A 22,101-nucleotide genomic window follows, 5' to 3' on the forward strand; every position below is an offset into this window, starting at 1 on the left:
AATAACCATTGTCCAAGTGCTGTATATTTTCACCATGGTAAGCACGTATGCACAGATCTCGTATTAAAGGTTTAGTCTTGTAACTTTGTATTACTATAGAAATCTTAATAGAGTGCAAGAAGGGTGACCAGACTCCAATAGCTTCTGAACAGAATACGATTTTTTCCTCCTGAATGATCATTTCCACCTGTTTCTTTATAGGAGCTGCAGTTTGAAAGGCTCACCAGAGAACTTGAGGTGGAAAGACAGATCGTTGCCAATCAGCTAGAAAGATGCCGACTCGGGGCCGAGTCACCGAGTATCGCCAGTGTAAGGTATGCTACTGTGTTTCTGAAACCCCCATTTCTCTACAGCTTGCCTTGTGCAAAGTCCAAGGACTTCTCTTCGCTTTGGAATAGTGTAAAGTATTTGCTGCACTGTTATGGGTTGTTACTCAAGGCTTTCTAAGGGCTTTCAGTACTTAGCTATGTAGCAACGTTTCTCATTCATTGTGTTCATAAACTCATGATCACATTGACTCCCATTGACCTGTAGCAGCTAAGGAGTTAATGAACTTTGACAAAGTCATTAGCCCACATTCAGTATTGCTAATTGGGGATCGGAAGTGTTGTGCCTCTCCCAGACTGGGTCACAGCATCAATTAAAATCAACTCAGCTGTCCCCCGTGCCCTTGTTATGCTGTAACACATGAGCGGATCCAGCAGCTCATCCTGATGGCCAGAGGACCAGGCCAAATTAGTAAAGTGTCTGAGGGGCTAGCTAAAGCTGCCAACATATCCAATGAGAAGTATTGGTTTTCAACCCTATTATGAATGCACACATTGATGTGTATATCAGGAAACTCTGTTTTATTGAAGACGCTCTGTACATTTCCTGAACTGTTTCTTCTCACAAGACAGTTAATCCAGCTTCCCCTTCCATCAATCAATACTTCGTATCAACTCATCATGTCACTTAAATTATTGAAAGATCCACTGCACTTAATCTGCTGTCAGAAAGGTGTACACCTCAGAGGAAGGCAGTTAAGGGATCAATATTGCTCTGCTGTCTTTGCAGGAATAATTTCACTCAACTGTTTATGCAGGCATGTCTATTAGAAATGAACTGACTCCCTATAATATTTGTGCTTTAATCTGCATTGCCCAAGAAGGACTGGATAAAATAGCATAAATGTAACATGGTGGCATGTTGGTTATATGCAGGAATATGGTTCACATTTAAAAAAGCACACAAAAGCTGCTCCATTATGGTGACCAATCAGATGTGCGGTTTTATTATTGGGCGGCTTTTAGACTGCTCCCTTGCAGCGATGGGATGCTTGACTTCAAATCCACCCTGGACTTGGTTTCTATTGAAATCGACCCTGTTTTTTTTTTTGGTGACCATCATAGGAAATCTGGATATATTGGGGCAGCAATTGATGTATAAACCCTGTAAAATGCTGTGGGCCAGCCCTATATAAAGAATTCACTGAAATGTTACCACTGAATGGCTGCTTATGTCCATGTTTGTACATAACCCTTAACTGTTCATTAAGGACAGTGCATTTAGACCTCTCATGAGGTAAAATGTGAATATGTAGAACATTTATTAAAGAGATTGTTCACCTTTAAATTAACTTTAAGTATGATGTAGACAGTGATATTCTGAGATAATTTGCAATTGGTTCTCATTTTTTTACTATTTTAGGTTTTTGAGTTATTTAGCTTTTTATTCAGCGGCTCTACAGTTTGTAATTTCAGTAATCTGGTTGCTAGGGTCCAAATTACCCTAGCATCCATGCATTGATTTGAAGACTGGAACTGGAGAGGGCCTGAATAGAAAGATTAGCAACAAAAAGTAGCAATAATATTAAATCTGTAGCTTTACAGAACATTTTTTTTAGATGGGGTCAGTGACCCCCATTTGAAGGCTGGAAAGAGTCAGAAGATGAAGGCAAATCAAAAACTATAAAATAAATAAATAATGAAGGCCAGTTTAAATATTGCTTGCAATAGTCCATTCTTTAAAGCTGATAAAGGAGAAGGGGCTTATGTTTACATAGCAAATAGGCTCTGTAGAATACAATGGGATTTTACAGAACTTTTCTGTTATCTTCTATTTAACCTTTGTCATCTCTCCCTTGAATTGCTGCCCCCACAGCTACAAAGCAATTTATGCAGCAAACACACCAGTTTTGCTAGTGTAGGGCATAAATTCATCATATTTCCATTACTTTACAAGACTTATTTTTTGGTGTTAACTGTTCCTTTAATGGTCTCTGTCTGTCACTGTGCACATGGGCAGATTTTCAGTCTGAATATCAATAACTGAAGTTGACACTATTGATGTCAGTGGTGTGGGGCACATTGTGCAGTGATTGCACCAGAAGAGAAAACACCACTTGACAATAGCCTAAATCACGGCCACAGTGCTGATGTAGGCATGATCTAAATAAGGCTTGTTTTGGACATGTCATGTTGCAGTCGTGTAATATAATATGACGTCCTTATATGACCGGGAAATGGGGTTCTAGGTATTACTCTTTGATAGAATTCATTGGGCTTATTTATAAACAATGGGCAAATTTGTACCTGGGCAGTAACCCATAGCAACCAACCAGCGCTTAGCTTTTTTTTTCCAGGCAGCTGCAGGTTGAACCCCGAAAGCAGTCATCTGATTGGTTGCCATGGGTTACTGCCAATGTGCAAATTTGCCCAGTGTTTATAAATACGGTAAGCCCACTGTATTCACCTTGCTGAATGTCTTCTCCATATGGAGAACCTACACCATTCTTTACTATTTGCTACTTAACTTTTGTATCATATCTGGGTTTTCCTTAGTATCCCCCATTATACTGCAGAGGTTACTAACATTTTCTGTACATTTTAGTAAAGAAAGAGTATATGTGTGGTAAATTATAGGGGTTGTTTACCTTTGAGTTAACTTCTGAGTCAATTTGCAATTGGTTTCCAATCTTTTTATTTTGTGTGGTTTTTGAGTTTAGCTTTTAATTCAGCAGCTCTCCAGTTTGCAATTTCAGCAATGTGGTTCCTAGGGTCCAAATTACCCTAGCAAACATCCACTGATTTGAATAAGAGACTGGAATATGAATAGGAGCCCGAATAGAAAGATGAGTAATAAAAACTAGTAATAACAATAAACTTGTAGCCTCACAGAGCATTTGTTTTTTAGTTGGGTCAGTGACCTCATTTGAAAGCTGGAAAGAGACAAAAGAAGAAGGGAAATAATTTAAAAAAACTATAAAATAAATTAATGGAGACTAATTGAAAAGTTGCGTAGTATTAACCATTCTATAACATACTAAAAATGAACTTAAAGGTGAACAGAACGACCCCTGTGTTTTTTTTCATACCACTGGAAGCCTTTGTTCTATTGGTGTCTATAGAGTATATATGATAACAGTATAAAAGTTCCTAAATGTACTCCAACATCACAGTGATGAAGACTTTAGATGTGAATACTTGGAGTTGTAGTTGAACAACAGCTAGAGGGCTTCATATATGTTACCTCTCATTTATAACTCGGATGTGAAAATAACTAATAGATTAAAAGCCCTCAATTCAGTCCACATGAAGGCCACCTAGCAAGCATTTCTGGAAGCATTTATTATTTCTGTGCGAGCATGTGGTTTTGACAACCTGACCGTTATGCTGGTAATGTCATACTCTGCCAGCTTTATAGGCAAGGCTTGAAGTGCAAGGCCTATATTTAAACCGTCTGCACTAACATTATCTGAGTAATATGCCCTTTAATATATTAGAGTTTCCAATAAATGCCGGCTGCCGTGAAGATGAAAGCCATAGCGGCACAAGCTAGAATGACTGTATTTACCATTCTGTGCTTGCCACATGTGGCTATAATCAAAGCAATTCTGCTCTCTGATTTTTACCGACCACAACACAACTTTCTAACCATCAAACAATAACCTTCAATGAATAACCTCAATCAGAAGGAGGGCCTATTCTAGAAAAGCCTAATCAATTTTGAAGTACTGTTTTTGAAACCTCAAGAGGCCAAGTCAAACGGCACCATCTCCGAGATGAATTTTATGTGAGAGTTTTTAACATTGACAAAACACTCGGCATATCATCCTTATGGCAGAGCTAAGAGTGTGACACGCGACTCACCATGGTCTAGCAACTGTGATTTGTTCCTCAGAGGTCAGCCATGATTTATCTATAGTTACTTTGGCTGCAGTGAATATATTTGCTTAAAGGAAAACTATACCCCCAAAATGAATACTTCAGCAACAGTTTATATCATATTAAGTGGCATACTAAAGAATTTTACCCAACTGGAATATATATTTAAGTAAATATTGCCCTTTTAAATCTCTTGCCTTGACCCACCATTTTGTGCTGGACTCTTAGCTGCCTCAGAGATCACCTGACCAGAAATACTACAAAGTGTGGAAGAAAAAGAAAGAACTCTGTCTGTTAATTGGCTCATGTGACCTAACATGTTTGGTATGTTTGTGTGCACCGTGAATCATATGATCCCAGGCGGTGGCCCTTATTTTTTAAAATGCCAGTTTTCTATTTATGATTACCAAGGCACATACTACTAAAAAAATATATTATTGTGAAAATGGTTTATTTACATGAAGCAGGGTTTTACATATGAGCTGTTTTATGCAATATATTTTTATAGAGACCTACATTGTTCGAGGGTATTGTTTTCCTTTAAGAGTCCTGGTATAGTGGTCGGTACCGGCTGTTGTAGTATTTTCATTATACCACTAGGGTATTGCACGTCTGTCAATGGGGAAATCTCCTCCACACTAAATAATAATAGTCGATTCGCATTATATAATATTTTGAACACAGAATATTCAATGGAATGGAAAACAGCATATGCTAACAATAACACCCCCTTCTGTAAGAGATTCAGCTGTTTACTCTGTATGTAACAACTGCCTGGTTATCTGTGCCTTTTTCGGTGCAGTTTTACAGAAGTATTTTCTGTTATTCTGTGTACTTTCCTCTTGCAGAAACCCTTCTTGCTGTGCTGCTACTGCTGCCAAGATACAAAAGCTCGAGCACCGTACAAACTCTGACACGCTGGGGGCTATGTTGCCGTTTTCTTCCCCCCCTTATCAAACACTGCACTCAGGCGTGGAGCTGCTTGCAGCCATTTTTAATTATATGCCTTCATTGCCATGCGGATCACAAACATTTCTGCCACAAGTCAATTTAGTCCGGGATGTAAAATATCCATACAGTAATGGTCCCCATCAGCTGAAATTAAAAATGCATATCCTAATCTCCTGTAGGACACGTCTTGCTTAAGGTATTTGCTTCAGTCATTTATTTCCTTTATAACAGGATTTCAGTTAAGTCAAGCAGACAGGAACAGTGAGGACAGGAATAGTGGGGAGCGCTGGCAGATTCCTTAACCCACTAGTGACTCTGGGGTGCACACATCTAAGGAACTAGTTGGCTGGCAGGGGCGGTAGGTTTTTTCTGATACAGGTATGGGATCCTTTATCCAAAAACCGGTTATGAAAACTCAGAATTACAGAAAGGCCATCTCTCATGGACTCTAGTTTATCCAAATAATCAGTTTGAAAAAAAAAAAAAAAAATGATTCCCTTTTTCTCTGTTAATGTAAAACAGTACCTTGTACTTGATCCAAACTAAGCTATACTTAAACCTTATTTGAGGCAAAGCAAGCCCATTGGGTTTAAAGTAGCTCCCAACATTTTGGAAGTAAAAAGAAGGACAAAAAATGTTTTCGCACGTAGAATAGCAACATTTTTTGACCACACCCTTTCTGTGGCCACCCCCCCTAATTACCATGTTCATTTTACAAAATTTGGCAGGTTATGAAAGTTTGAAAATATTTCTCCTTATCTAAACTGTTTTTTTTTGTGTCTCAAAATTGTTACAAAGTATCTTATTTGCACCTGTTACCTGTTCTGTGCTCTCTGGCTAAAAGGCAATTAAGTAAGAAACTTTGTTTCTTTTTCTGGCTGTTCAGTTCAGAGAAAATAGGGACTTTCCAGTACAAATGAGGGACTGCAGGTTGAGCAGTCAAAAGATGGACTGTCCCTCCGAAAAAGGGACAGTTGGGAGGTAAAGGTATGGGACCTGTTATCCAGAATCCTCAGGATTCATCATTTTTAAAAATGTGGTTTATTTGGATGAATGAAATGGCCTTTCTGTAATTCAGAGCTTTCTGGATAATGGATTTCCGGATAATGTACATTCCTGTAGTAAGAAAATCCAAATGACAGAAATATCCTTTATTCGGAAAACCCCAGATCCCGAGCATTCTGGATAACCACTCCCATAACTGTAACATTTTTTTTGCAGGTATTTTTAGTAGTGACAACCCCAGACATTTTTAAGCACAGCACAGAAGCAGCTAATATTGCTAAACCAACTATGCACTTGCCTAATGCCCATGTTTGGCTGCCTTTGGAGGACAGGGCCTCTGATCCTGTCACCCTCTACTCAGACTCAACATTTATTAATGTTGAGTATGTGTTCTCTAATTCTATCTTTTAAATGTCGGCTCGTTTGGCCCACATATTGTTTTTTGCATTTTTCATAAGTAAGGAGACGTTTTTGGAATTGCAATTTATGTAATGTTTAATATCATAATTTTTTTGTTGTAGAGGTGAAGGTGTGAGAAATGTATCTACATGTAATGCATTTTGTCGAACCACATTTATAGCTACCTTTTTGTGTGTAACCAAGTTTGACATAAAGTATTAGTTCTTATTAGACTAGGAGATAGTATGTTACCAAGAGTCTGTGTTCTCCTTGATACAAAACTATGTCCTTTATCCTTTGTACTCGTGGCGGGCACCAAACTTTATCGGTGCTGGGTCTGCTGTATTATAACTATATATATATATATATATATATATATATATATATATATATAATCAATCATAATAACTAAGGCTGAAAAAAAACACGTCCATCAAGTTCAACCTTGTTGACCAAATGAGACCTGTAACTGCTAGTTGATATATGGCATAGTACAAAGGAATAAGGGCAGCTGGGGCAAAGACGTGCAGTGGCATGCAAAGTCGTGTCTGATTTCCTTCTGCCAGATTTTGCATAATGCTTAATATGAACTTCTCCTTTAAAAAATATTTCTCCATTACTCTTGTTTTCTTGCTGCCTCTGCAGGGAGATATCCGGAATTGATAAGGGTACTAATGCAGTAACCGATGATGTAATCCAGAGCGCTCCGCAGGACATCCGCAAAAGTGATTTATTCTGTCCATTCACATAGATAAATGACCTTGGCTGATGTCCCAAGCTGTGCTCTGCTTTACCTCTAATAATCACTGCCATTAGGAATGCAGCTACCGAAATTGCCAGCAGGGAAATGGGCTTCAATTTGGCTCTGGAAGGGACCTATAGAAATGTACTTACAGTATGTTGTTTATTGAGCAAGAATATTAAAGCAAATGGGCCATATCACATTCATGTTCCCAGTCATAAACCTTAATGTAATATTAGAGTAAAGTATCATTTAGTGGAATTCTAAGTAAATTTTTTTTAATGTGTTTGGAATTATTTATTTTTTTATTTACATTTTATATGCTTTTTCCAGTTTGGCTAGTGATCATAGCAAACCAGCTGTATTAGTAGACTGACAATCAACCTCAACCTATGATTGCTAGGGTCAAATACCATAACAACCAGATGCTGATCTAAAGGGATACTGACACTTTTTGGGTTTTGTGTCTGTGTTAACCCCACACTATGACTATAAAACTTGCCCTTTAGTGAACAGGAATTAAATGGGCACAGTATTACAGGCATGTCATCCTGCATTTTTAGGAGTTGCTGATTTAACTCTCCCCAATTGCTGTAAGACTAAGGGCACATGAGATGCAGCCTCAACTTCTCACTGCCTATGTTTTTCTCTGCAGGTGGAGAGAAGCCAATGCACACCCAACAACTCTGCAGTGTCTCTGTACTGACTGGCACAGCGTGTAGACAAGCTGTCGATTTCGGCATATAAACACAAAGCAATGCATTTTTGCAACTATATCTGCACTGACATTGTGCCTGGAAGTATAGAGAGAACGCAGAGTGGATGGGAGTGCACAGGCTTCTCTGCCTGTGGACAGAAGTCAAAGCTGTGTATCGTGTGCCCAGATGAGACACCCACTATTGCCCGAATCACAAGTTACCCCTGCCATTGAAATGCATTGAAGTTTAAACCATTAGAATCTGTCTGAGCACAAATGCTGTCAAGGGTTAAGTGCAGAGCAGGGGCATGGAGTGGTCGTGGCCAAGAGGCACCTGATCTAAAAGGTCCAGGTTGGCATCTCTGGTATCGTGAAAAAATAACAAAGATAAATAAAAAGATTTTTATGGTTCAACCAGAGCTGACCAACTGAAGGCTTGAATGTTGGATATATTAGATTTTTATGTCCCCACCCTTCCCAGTGGCTCAGTTGTATGACATCTAAAGTATCTTTATCCTAACCTCACTGCACAGCCCCAGTCTAGAACATACAGAAAGTATTATCTGCAAGTGAACTTCCCCTTACCGAGACAGCAGAAGGCAAAATATCTTTGTATTTATGTAAAAGCAACGTGCCTGTGTGAGATCCCATTAACAGATCTAATCGTGCCTTACGTAGTTAAGTGTGAGGCTGATGTAATTAATTGTCCTCTGTCATTAGTAAGGCATGTTGTTAGCGCCACTGTTAATTAGCTTTCTCTGGTGGGAAAAAAAGTGCAGTTTTTGCAGTATTTCTGCCGCCAAGGAAGTGTAATCATGTAAACATAATTAAAAAGGAAAACACTACCCATGTGATGTGCTGGGGAGACATATGGTGCACTAACAAGTCTTTTCTTTTGTACTACTTAAAAAGTGTGTGGGTGGGGATCGGGCACAGTGCTCGCCCAAGGCTTCATTGCAATGTTGTTCATGAGAAGCTTCAAAGCTTTCAGTTGTGTAACCCATTAGGTGCTAAAGTGGTGTTAAACTGTTCTGAGGCCAAAATACCTAACCCCTGTTTAGTTTTTGCTTTTATGATTCACTTCAATTCTTTTCCTTTTTTTTTTTTGGGTGGGGGGGTATTTACTTTATCTCCATCTTTAAAGGGATCTTCTCATCACCTTCCTTTGCGACATAAGCTCATTCAGTTGGGCTCAAAGATGCAACACTACCTGAGCGGCAAAAAAAAAACTCTCAACCCCTCCCTCACCTTATTCCATTGGTGGTGGATTTTGATACTTGAAATCCCTCTGCTTTTCCAGTCCCAGTCAAGCCACACTTTACAATGGAATTAAGGCGGAGGAGAGGTTGGTTGACCCAGCCCAAGGGATTTTGGGAAATGGTCCCTACCAGTCAGAGGGACTTCAAGTCACAGAATCCATTGCTTCACAATGGAACAAAGTGAGGGAGAGTTTGAATGGCTCTGTGGTCCAAGTGCCTCAGGCGGCAGTAATCCACTAGTTAACAAAAATGTTAAAATTCAAGAATCAAATTTCCGGTTTTCAAACTGAAAATGTGGCTCTTTTCACGCTCTAGCGTCCTGGACCCCTCGGCCAGGATCACCCCGTTGATGGCACTACTGTTTAATGTTGTTTGCTAATTACCATCCAATGTTTATGATCATATATGCACCCAGTGGCACATATATTAGATAAATATGTAAGGTTATCAGCCAACCCCAAACAGATAGAACTACATTACATTCTAGTGATTGTATTGGTCGAACTGCAGTCAAGATAGGCCAGTATAATTTCGCAACCCATTTATCTTCAAAATCCAAATCTAATCAGTTGACCCACATAGATCAATATCCTAAAATTTGTTGCATGATATTGCCATTTTTGCTCTCTTTTAGCTGCTGAAAGTAGATCTCTAGAACTCCCTTGTAGCTTTGGAGGGTTCTGAGTTGATATCACATCTCAAGGACATGCCATGGACAGACCTCGGGTCATGACTATTGACATATAGTCAGCCACATTGTGGATGGTTGCTTGTAGGCCCAGAGCTCAAAATAGACTTTCAAGTATAGATTAACTAGAACTTGGTTGTCCAGCTGCAGATCTAAGGGCAACAGTAGGCCTTCCAAAGCATTTTTGGCAGCAAGCCTGCATATCTTAAGGTGGCCATACACGGCAGAGAAAAGCTGCTGACAGACAGCTTATTGGCCAGTGTATGGGTCCCTCTGACTGGCTTCCGCGATAAATATCTGGCTGAAAATCGGGCAGATGCAGATTGGGCAGGCTTAAAATTCCTATTGTATCGAGGACAGCATTGGTTAGTTTATGTGGTCCTCGATTTGACCATCTGCATTCCTGGCTTTGTGATCTGATCAATATCGATGCAACCTCTCCAAACGAGCAGATCTGCCCATGTTTGGCCACCTTTAGGGGCAGATTTACTAAGGTTCAAATGGTAAATTTGAATTCGAATTTTTAAAAAAGTTTTGGTCAAAACTCACAAATTCGAATTTAAAACCACCAACTCGAATTTGAATTCAAATGTGAGATTTATCACACCTCAACCCTGGCAACATTTTTAATTCTACTATTCTCCACCTAAAACCTGCCGAGTTCATGTAGAAGTCAATGGCAGAAGTCCCTTGAATGATTTGAAGATGGTAATAGTGAAAAAAAAAAATGTTGAGCTTTTTTTCAGAAGAAAACTTTGATTTGAATTAGTTTCTAGTTTTCAGTTCGGGGGTATTTGATTACATTTTGAATTCTTCGCAAATGATATACCATTTGAATTGTGAATAAAATTAAAGTTTAAAAAAAAAATTCACATTTGACCTTTAATACATAACCCCCTTAGTGTATAGCAGAGAAAAAAAGTGGATCCTGTTGAATGAGAACGATGGCAAATCAGCCCAATCTTATTTGGAAATAAAGCAAATAGGTATTTGCTTCTAAGCGTTATGCTTCCTGCTGCATGTATAAATATACAAATGTTCCCTGATATCCCTTGTTAGTTTAAAACATAATTTTACACCCATTGAGTCATTATAGGTTTCCTTTGACTGTAATATGGTAATGTTTCTCCATTTGTTTGCAGAGTTGGGGTTAAACTGCCCGGCTTTTATTTCAATGTGTAAATTGATGTCGCGCCAAATTATAGAATGTGTGGATGGCTAGATGTAACATGAGCCGGCCTGCACTTCATTACACACACCGAGAAGTTGGTTCCACTTCATTATTCACAGCAGAGCAGATATGGACAGCCATTTTTTCTGTTAGCTCCAGTGCTTATAACATAGCATAATAGATTAGAGAACAGATTTACATTGGTTTAACTGGCTTTAATATGTGATATTCAATTTTAAGGGGCCATTGATGTGCTGTTAGTAGCACTAATGTTAACTGATGAACATTTCATTTTCTTTTTTTCGTATGGTAGGAATGTGAAAATTAGAATGAGTATTCCTTGTTTAAAGGGGATGTTAATATTAGTTATTGTTTTAAACAGCTTGCAATTGCTATTTTTACATTTGTGAGGGGTGTTTTTGTATGTTTTCAGTGGCAAAAACTGCTGTGACCCTCGCAATTAGAAGAAAGAATCGTTTTGGCACTCATTTATTTTTTTAATTCTTCTGCTTGCATTACTTACCATTAATTAAATTTTAACCTTAGAGATAAAGTATTATGACAGCTTCCATGAAACCAAAGAAGTACAAATGTTGAAACCGTGCCATTCTAAGTACTAGGCCTGTGCATATGAGACACTTATGGGGGTATATAACGAAAGGTACAAAGTTTGCCTAGGAGCAGTAAACCATAGCAACCAATCTGCAGGTAGCATTTACTGATCACCTGCTTAAGCAAAGATCTTATTGGTTGCTATGAGTTACTGCTCCTGGGCAAAATGAGTGCCTTTTATTACATGTGGGATATGTCATTTTCCTGGTCAGAACTCCATAAAAAGATGATATTTGCTGATATTTGCTGATATGTATTTTCCAATTTGTTCGGATTCTTATTCTGAACATATAGTTCTCCCTTAGTAACTACTTCTAGGCACAAAAATGGAGCAGAGTACATGGTAATGGGTGCCATTTTGAGTGTTTTTGTGTGTTTGTTAATCCCATAGCTGCAGGATGTGTTGTCATCTTGCCGTAAGGTGTCTAAAATTAAAGTTAACGTTGAGAAAAAAAAAAAATCATTATTAGAGCTGGAAATACCAATTGGCCAAATCTTTGTGTTGATTAATCTCTCCCTTCTTCATTGCTCTCTTACTCTGTAACTGAGAAACCTTTTGGCAATCGTGACACCCCTGTCTGTGGTACAGGCTAATTAGCATAGCTAAGCTTCATTATTGTGTTATGGAACTCATATTATATTGTTGTCCCATTCATTTCAGATAAATAATGAGATGCTGTAATAGAGAAATGACACTTTGCTTTCCATAGATGCAAACAGGAGACAGTATTGAACAGGCAGAATGCTAATTGCTTAGGGAAAAGTCTTTCAAGACTGCAAGTGACCAACATACCAACAATGCTAGAGCTTGCCGACAGATTTACAGGTTTGTATTGGTAGTCCCGTTGGGCTCTACATGGTCTTACAATTCCTCATGTTGCATTGCTGCTATAAGTTGCAGCAATGTATCCAATGTGTTTGGATATGCAAGCACAGAAAGGCAGTACACCAAAATTGTATTCAAACAAATAGGTCAAACTTACTGGAACAATATAGATGCACAAGCTAACCTTTTGCTGCATTTAAATACCTTGATGAAGTTGCATAATATACAGAGCAGCACTCTGGCTACCCCAATCATGCAATAAGGCTACCAGAGACACTCACTTATATGGCATTATACCCATAGTGCTCTTTCTTGAGTCTGTAATCTCCATTACTTGCCATATAAGGTTGTTAGATCTGTTGCACAGATGAGGAGATAGGCATCACTGCAATTTATAGTGCAACTAATCACAAGGGGTCTAGTTAGGACTTCTCTTCACTAACTCTGCAGCAATAGTTCTGACCCTAGTTTTATACTAATGTGCTACAACCATTCTAAGCATTTTTTTGGCTTAAAGGGGACCTGTCACCCCAAAAAAATATTCAAAATCCTATTTTATCACATTAGTCAAGCAAAATGAACTTTAATTACACTATATAAATTTTTTGAATCTTGCTTTCTTCAGTCTGGGATTTCAAAATTATAGCAAGCAGGCAGCAGCCATTTTGTGTACACTGTTATTAAGACAAGCCTTGTATCATCTCAGAATCTTGTTTGTGCACCAGAATGGGGGACCTGATGTCCATCCCCATGCCCTGGCTACACAATTAAATGGTTAAGAGAACTGGGGGAATGTGGGGAGAGCAGTGACATCTAGAAAGTGCTGAATGGAAAGTGAAAGTAATTGTCTGCCCCGCCTCTATGCCACTGGCATAGAGGAGTGGAAGACAATATTTGATTGACAGCTGAGATTTTTAAATGAGCTTACAACAACTATGAATGCTTTAATAAAAAATAGAAATTGGATTTCATGTTTAATTTGAAAAGGACTTTTATTATACAGATTTTTGTGTCTGGGTGACAGGTCCACTTTAAGGACTGTTCTTGAGCCCAGTTTTATTCCAACATGTGCACACATACAAAACTGGAATTAGCCAGGCTGTGTTTTGTTAATAATAATCATTTCTGCAGGAATTAACAGAGCAGGTGAAGGCTTGACGGCTCAAGGGCAAATCTGAGACTAGGTGAAACGAAGCGATTTATTGGAACCAAAAGATGCAAAGATGTTGGGAGTAAATAAGCTTGTTTATTGCCAAATGTTAGGTATAAAAGCAAATGAATTCTCATATGCTTTCTACATTTCCAATCAAAATACAGCAACCACAGATTGAAAATATGTATTGAACAAATTAGAATTTTGTATTTTTAAATTTTTCTGTTTTAATATTTATTGCTAAAGTAAATATGCATGATAATTACAGTAAATGATTTCCCAAAGTGAATATCCACCCAAAAACTGATCTTTGCATATTGAAGAGTAAATAAATTGTAATTTATTTACAATTTACACTCCAATATATACATTTTTTCAAAGATTTAAAGTTTATTTGTAAATGTAACTGTTGTTGAAAATATGGTCTGTCTTTTACAGTTCTCACCTTTCCTTGAATATTCATTCAATTTCAATATTATATCAGCAGTCAGCTTTTCCCCTAGCCAAGACTTAAACTCTCAAAATGTCTTTCATTTCATTCACAAACAACTTTAAATTCATATTTTTTTCAATGTATATTTCATTGTGACTTAGAATTATATTTGCATTCTTTATGACAAGAGGTGGACATCCCCTTTAAGTTTTCATAGTGTAACATCCAGCAATGATTTGGGTCCGTGCTGTCTTTACACAGCCTCCTTATCTCATCTGTTTTATACCACCCCCACAACAGATCCCAAGGCCCCTCCATGCTCTTAAAGGAACAGTAACACCAAAAAAACATTTTATAATTAAAATAAAATGTCCTGTTGCCCTGCACTGGTAAAAGGTATGTGTTTGCTTTAGAAAGACTACTATATTTCATATAAATAGGCTGCTGTGTAACCATGGGGGCTGCCATTCAATCTGAAAAAGGAGAAAAGTTAATTTAGCAAATAACCATACGCTCTGTAATAGAATACAATGGGATTCTACATAGTGCATCTGTTATCTGTTATGTAACCTGTGCCTTGAGTGGCTGCCCTCATGGCTACATAGCAGCTTGTTTACAGCAGCTTTTCTAAAGCAAACACACCAGTTGTTCCAGTATAGGAAACACTGCATTATATTTAAATTACTTTAATTGTGTGATGTTACTGTTTCTTTAAACTTCTGGCTGTGTTGAAACGGTTTTCACTTTTGGTTAAACTGGAATGTATTTTAGAAAGGGACATTATGACATGATAGCACAGCCTTTTTCCAGGCTCTTTACATCTTTTTAATTTTTTTTTTTAAGAGTCGAGAGGAAAAAGCACAATCTGCAAGAATATTTGTTGATATGTACTTTAGCAGGTATCGCTCTCCAGTTTATTAATGTTTTTATCTGTAATATGTCTATCAATGCTATGTATCTTCTGTGTCTTTGTAGCAAACAATTTGCTTTGCCTTTTCCCATATACTCATTGAAAGCCTATATAATTAGGTATTGTCGATAGCAATATCCTTGAATATATGAGTGTTTGATGGCACCTTCTTTCCCTCTGGGGCTGTCTCCTGTTCTCTCCTTGGACTCAACAGACCAAAAACATCTATTATGTCATTCATCAGCAAATATTATTTGTCCTGGGCCATCAACCCACTGTAACCAATAATGGCAACATAGAGTAGCCACATGATAATATTGTGAACTATTATTTTAGGGCAGTATTTTTGTTTAAATGGAATTTGAGCTTTTTTCCTCTTGTTTCTGATAATACTCTGGCAACATGTAGCCAAGTCTGTGCAATGCAAGTAGCACCAAATATAGGGGTCCGTTTACTAAAGTGCGGTAAATCTGACTTTAAGTTTCCACATGTTATCGCTGAGAATATTTTTACGCCAGAATATTCGCAGCGACTAAGTTTACTAAACAGCGATACGCTCAGAAGTCATTGCGATCACTTGCGGTAACTACGTCAAGGAACCAGCTTACGTTAGCGGTAATTTTAGCGAGTTGCGAATTTTCTAGCGAAAAATTACGTTTTTGCGAATATTTATGGTATAAAAGTCTTGTTTTATGGCGGTTATTATGGCAATTTTTACTGTGACATTTATGGCCAGAAATGCATCTTCAAAACTCATAAACTTTATTGACCGATGATTATACCATCCAACAACATCACCAGAGTAACACCAATCAAACATGTCTGCATCATATAAACCCTTCTGCCAATAGAATCATAGGAACAAGAAATGATACCAGTCAATCTCTTTGCTTCATAGAAATGCACAGTTTAATGTAGCCAATCACAATGAAACCAAAAAAGTGTAGAGGCTGACGAATCCTTGGACTGTGATGCCCGCTGCCAATAATACGCCTCTGAGCTGAAACTACTGCTGTTGCAACAGATAGAAGCAGAAGCCAAAACATCCTGTCAGCAATAGCTACAGATCTGGCAAAAAAATACTTTTACGCCACTACATAGGTGGCGGTAAAAGTTTGCAAATATTCTGGCGTTAATTTTGTCTTTAGCACATTTCGCTGTTTAGTAAACCATGCGTTAATGTGTACGTAGCGTTATTTTCAGCGAATACGATAACTGGCGAACAATTATTCTTGCGCAAGAAAATTCGCAAATTTATATTTACCGCAGGTTATTAAACTGCCGATAACATATTTGGCGAAAATTCTGTCTATATATTGTGCGAATATTTTTAACGCACTTTAGTAAACGGACCCCATAGTATGAGGCTGTACATTCAGCTTGTTTAAACCTGTCCATCACTCTAGCAAGTGTCTTCCATATCCCCCCCATCAGTCAGATTCTGATGGAACTCTAAAGCCTAGTGTAAATGGTTACGATTGTTCAAACATCAGCTATTTTGGCTACATGTAGTGGGGCAAATTATTCAGTGCAGGTCCACATCTACTTTGGTGGAATAGCCTTATACAATCATTGCATTTACACAACAGTTTGCTCTGTGGCCAAATGCATTTATCAAAATGTCCAATTCTGCTTCTTTCCATGCAAACACATGGCCAGTGTGGTCCAAGAAACATTGAATTTTATATTTGTGTGTTAGTTGTGTGTCCAGCTTTAGTTGTGTGTCCATCTTAATGACTCGCTGGAGCTCCTTTGGGCTGTACTAGAAAACGTAATTAATTTGTAGGTTCCAAGGAAATTAAAGCATGTGTGGGTTAACAGTAAATAACCCCTTCACAAACACAAGCAGAGATTCTTTCATGGTTGGAATTTAATAATCAACTGTAATGTAACTTGTAGGCAGTTCTATAACATGTCCAGTCTTTCCTTATTTTCCCATTCGTGCAATTCCTTAGCATGAAATGATTGTTGTTCCCTCTATCTTGGCTCTAATTTTGCTGCCTTCATTTTTCAGAGATCTGTTTTCCAGTCTTCCCAATTACCTTTTCATGCAAGTCACAGCCTAATAGTACTTGGACTCCTCTACGTTTTTGGCAAGACATGCCTGATTTTATAGCACTTTGCTTGGTCTGATCACCAGACCCCTCATTAATATTGCATTTGTTTAATTAAAGTCACTCCATGATAAATCCCTTCAGTGACTGCTTGGTTATAAAGCTAGGTAATCCAAATGGCACTGAGCGGGAACCAGCTGTCGTAGCTGATGTTATTCTGAACATTGCAGTGCATATCACTCAGAATTCAGTCATTGTTTAACGAGAGTCACTGGGGTTGTAGAGCAGATGTGCTACACTTGTTCCTTGCGCTCCCACTATACACGCCATTTTCTCTGATCTGCTTCTGCGATTTGTCCGTCCCTTGGGCCAATCTAACACAACTTGTTATCAGCTGTTAGAAGAAGGATTAGCCAATGGAACTTTAGTGAGTGGAAAATGATCTTTCACTGAAGCACCGTCTGGACTACGTGTCCTAACATCTATTTGTGTACAATGGCAGCCTTTCTAAGTGAAGTTATGAGCATTTATTTTGTAATCGTAATTCACATACAAACTATCCTATGATTTTATTAAAGGGTACGTTTGGCTAAGCGATCAGTCATTCTGGAAGTGTGTGGTCATACTGTGCTAGGCACAACTCTTAACGGGATTCTGGCACCTTTATTTTTCTTCTTGTCCATATATTGACTGACTCTTGTATGGAGGCCGATCAACCTGTGATCAGAATGGAGAGATACCGTATGACTGGCAAAAAACTGAGATGGCTAAATGCTACTGTTCCATTTATTCAAGCCAAAGACAGTTAAATGTGACAGGTACAGTGGCAGAGGAACTTTTCAGTTGGACAAATTGCTGGATGATCTGTAGACATCCAAGCTGACATGTGCCCAGATGGTCAGGCAGAAAGGTCAAAATCTGCCAATAGCTATCCAAACCTGGCAATGTATGAATGCCTCTTTTTGACACTGTTTGGGATCTATAAGAATGTTTGCAGGGTCGGACTGGCCCACTGGAATACCAGAAAAACTCCTGGTGGGCTCCGTTGTCAGTGGGCCCTCTTGCTTCTAAACCATTTAGCCTATTTCATGGTCATTCCCTTTTTATTTATGGGACAAATGCTTAATAATGGAAGAATATAGTAAGTAGATATAAAAGACTAGGAGAATAAAGAGGTTGAGTGAGGAGAGGCGGAATAAGAGTTTGGAGACTGTGCCCATGGTCTAAGGTTTTCTGGTGGGGCCCTGGTATCCCAGTCCAACACTGAATGTTTGGTTATAAATGTTAAAATGCAAACAATTGATACCGTATTTTTTTTTTTGTGCTCGGCTATTTGTTGTTTTGTATTCAGTTCTTGAAGCCATGCAATGACTTCAAAGGAAACAGAGATGTCAGGGGAATAGAAGAATAAGGAAATTCATTTTAAAAAAAGAAGGGTGGCTGGCAATACCTCGGTTTCCAGGACACAATAACCAGTTTCCAGTTTTTAAAAAATTAACAGTGAAATAATTTGAGTTCACATTTGGCCACAGATTTTGGCATTGGTGCATCATTGGGGAGCAGAAGGGAGACTACAAAGTATTACAGGTATGAGACCTGTTATCCAGAATGCTCGGGACCTAGGGTTTTCTGGATAACAGATCTTTCCGTAATTTGGATCATGGATAAATTAAATAAACCCAATAGGCTGGTTTTGCTTCCAATAACGATTAATTATATCTTAGTTTTGATCAAGTACAAGCTACTGTTTTATTATTACAGAGAAAAAGGAAATCACTTCTCAAAATTTGGATTATTTGGATAAAATGGAATCTATGGGAGATGGCCTTTCCGTAATTCTGACCATTCTGGATAATGGGTTTCCGGATAACGAATCCCATACCTGTACACTGATTCAAACTTGCATACCTTAATAGCCGTTCCTCCGCAATTGTCAATTTATTTACTTGGTTGCGCTGTACTGTAGCCTATGAAAATGTGAGCTGATCTGCTTGTACAAAATGCAGATGTTGGAGCCAACAAGCTATTATTGTAATATGTAATTTACTCCTATGAATAAAGAATAAAATTCCAGCCAAATTAATAGATGTCATTTGTAATTTAACTGCATGGCTGAAAGCTTATGATTTATTTTGCATTCGGCTCTGTAACAAAATCAATAGCAGCCTGCAGTAACGTTTATTTTTAAGCAGCCAAGGGCATTACTTTGTTATACCTGCGTGTGCTCAGTATTTTAGCCTGAGCTGTCGGAGGTCCTTCTTTGTTGGCATAATTTTTATTTACATTTTGTTGTTTGGTTTTTATTTAGTAGAAGAAAATCTTTCACACAGCATGTGGAAGTCTATTGGCCTCAGCAGAGCAACATGTGATTAATTCTAAGGGTCTAACAGTTCTCACTTTGTTGTAGGGTCCTTTATTTTCACTGAAGTCTTTGTGTGGCAATAGGTGGCCCTTCTATAAGTCAGTCATATGAAGTTACCTCACATTTATCATCCAGCAGACTTTATGGTAGAGGAAACTGACTGTTGATGGAGCTGGTGGTGGATCATCATTTGGAGTTGGTAAGGAAAGAGAAGGGACTTGAGGAGGTGTCTGCAGGGAGTCGGGATTTATATAGGTCTAACTGAAAGGAAAGTTTTTCTGGTTAAATGGCACATGGACTGATTTGTTGGATACCACCCAATATTTTTGCATTTCATTAAATATTTTAGGACGATGGCCCACAAATCAGTCCATGTGCCCTATCCCTCCTTTTCATCTGGAGGGATAGATGGGGCCACCCATCCAGTTTAATGGAAAGCATATGGCATGGTTTCCTACCTAGGCAGATACATGATCAAATGTGAAGAATGGCTTTTGATTCCAGGTTATGACAATATCAGTGCAGCTAAACCCCATGACCACATTGCATGGAAAAATATGCTTTTCCCAGTAGCAGGAAAAATCCAATAGTTCCTGCATGTTGTATTTGTTTTACTTATCAGCCACTGGAGATCTGAGGATTTCATTTAAAAATAAATATCTTCTAAAGCCAGGTAACAATTTGAAGCAATGGCTTCTGTAGGGCGGATGCTCTTATCGCACCCTCATATCCTTCTATATTGTTTTCCAAATACTGTTTTTGTTTTAAAGGGATTCTGTCATGATTTCTATGATGTCGTTTTTATTTCCAAATTGCACAGTTTAAATAATTCACTCTACAATATAAAATTTAATTTCTGAACTAACGTGTATTTTGGTGTGTAGGCAGCCATCTCGGGTTATTTTGCCTGGTCACGTGCTTTCAGAAAGAGCCAGCACTTTAGGATGGAACTGCTTTCTGGCAGGCTGTTGTTTCTCTTACTCAATGTAACTTAATGTGTTGCAGTGGGACCTGGATTTTAATGTGCTGTTCTTACATCTACCAGGCAGCTTTTATCTTGTGTTAGGGAGCTGCTATCTACAACCTTCCAGTTGTTCTGTTGTTAGGCTGCTGGGGGGTAAAGGGTACAGCATTAAAGAGTGACTGAAGTTTATCAGAGCACAAGTCACATGACTGGGGGCAACTGGGAAACTGTCAATGTATCTAGCCTCATGTCAGATTTCAAAATATAAATAAATATAAAAAAATGTTTACTGGGCCCAGTTCCTTAACCCCAGAATATATGCTATTCATAACAAAGGTGTTAATATGAAAATCAAATAAAATATTTTAAACACATAACAAAGGTGAATAAAGGTGGTCGTAAAAATGTATTTGGCACTGATGGCCATGTGTGCATTTACATTATTGTTTTTTTAAAAATACTACAGAAAACTTAATTTCCTGAATTTATTATGCCCAGAACATGGTAGAGCACATTGGGGCTTATTTACAAAATATGTGCAGCGCAGAATGGTTCGCACAATGAACACATTTGCCCTGCTTATGGTTATATTTATAAAGCTAGATAAGAGTGGTATATTTAATGTGCAAATAGAATTGTGAATGTCCATAAGAGCTAGCTTTTTAAATATGGCATAATCTCAAATTGCAAATATTTCTGGGCTTGAGTTACGCCTCGACTTTGGTGATGGAAAAAATATTCTCAAAACCGTTTTGCAAGTTGCAGGATTTACTGTCACCAATATTTTCGCACAAAACCACCTCGCACGGTGGCAGCCAACACCTGTCTCATTTGCGAATATTTGTGTGCAATGCGAAGTCGCAAAAAACAAAAGGCCGGGCACAGCAGTATAATATTTCAGCGTTAAAAAAACACTGGCAATACAACCATTTGCAAATAAATATGCTCTGAGCAAACTTTATAAATGACCTCCAGGGTGTATGGTACAATTTGTACAGTTCGAGAAGCGGATCTGTTCCTATGTGTGGCTCTACTTCATGTTGAAGTTTCTCATCAGCCACAGGTTTGCTAGCCCCCCTGTAGTGTATGAAACCCCGGCACTGGGAAAGTTACTGCTTGCTGTTGCCATAAATCCAAGTGTTGAGCAGTGAATGTGACAGGCCCAGGCACCTATTGTTTGCGAGGCTCCTGTATAATCTGTGTGGCTGTAACTCAGTGACTGGAATTTTTATAGGCACGTCCAAATCTTTTATACCTTGCGGCCTCTGAGATGTGGGGGGAAAGTTTGAAGGGAATTCGGAGCTGCTTCTTGGTATTTGAAGTGAAAACATCAGATTGGTGGAAGAGACGAGCGCATTATCTTCACAACCGAGCTGCCCTACAAATAGTCTTTCATCTTCCAATAAAAAGGGCTGCGAAGCTTTAAGACGAGCTCAGGGAATAAAGACAATGAGATCCTGCTATGCCACTGATTGAATTCCTGCCTCTGACTCGATACAAGTAGTAGAAAATAGACCATTACATAACTGATTGCTCTTGGGTTTTCTGCATTGTATTCTTTATTAATTTGCCTTCCAATTGGGATGATTTATTTACCACTCATTTTCCTGCAAACTTGTTGCCAGAAGAGCTTGCCGGACCTTGCCTAGTAATGCGTGGCCGGCACACAATAGTCTGGGCATTTTGCAATAAAACACTGACCCCATTTTCTCTCTTTTTTTTTTCTCTTG

General features: G+C 38.4%; 1 protein-coding gene across 6 annotated transcripts in view; it reads left to right on the top strand.

The window, feature by feature from the left end:
• Window positions 1-22,101, top strand: part of pkp4.L (plakophilin 4 L homeolog) — a 179,975-nt gene that overhangs the window by 100,035 nt on the left and 57,839 nt on the right. For all 6 annotated transcript variants that reach the window (XM_018235795.2, XM_018235796.2, XM_018235792.2 and 3 more), the window contains one exon: window positions 202-314. In XM_018235795.2, coding sequence (XP_018091284.1) covers window positions 202-314 — 113 coding nt within the window. The remainder of the gene's footprint in view (window positions 1-201; window positions 315-22,101) is intronic.

This window comes from Xenopus laevis, chromosome 9_10L (genome assembly GCF_017654675.1).
Source record: "Xenopus laevis strain J_2021 chromosome 9_10L, Xenopus_laevis_v10.1, whole genome shotgun sequence".
Classification (NCBI taxonomy): domain Eukaryota; kingdom Metazoa; phylum Chordata; class Amphibia; order Anura; family Pipidae; genus Xenopus; species Xenopus laevis.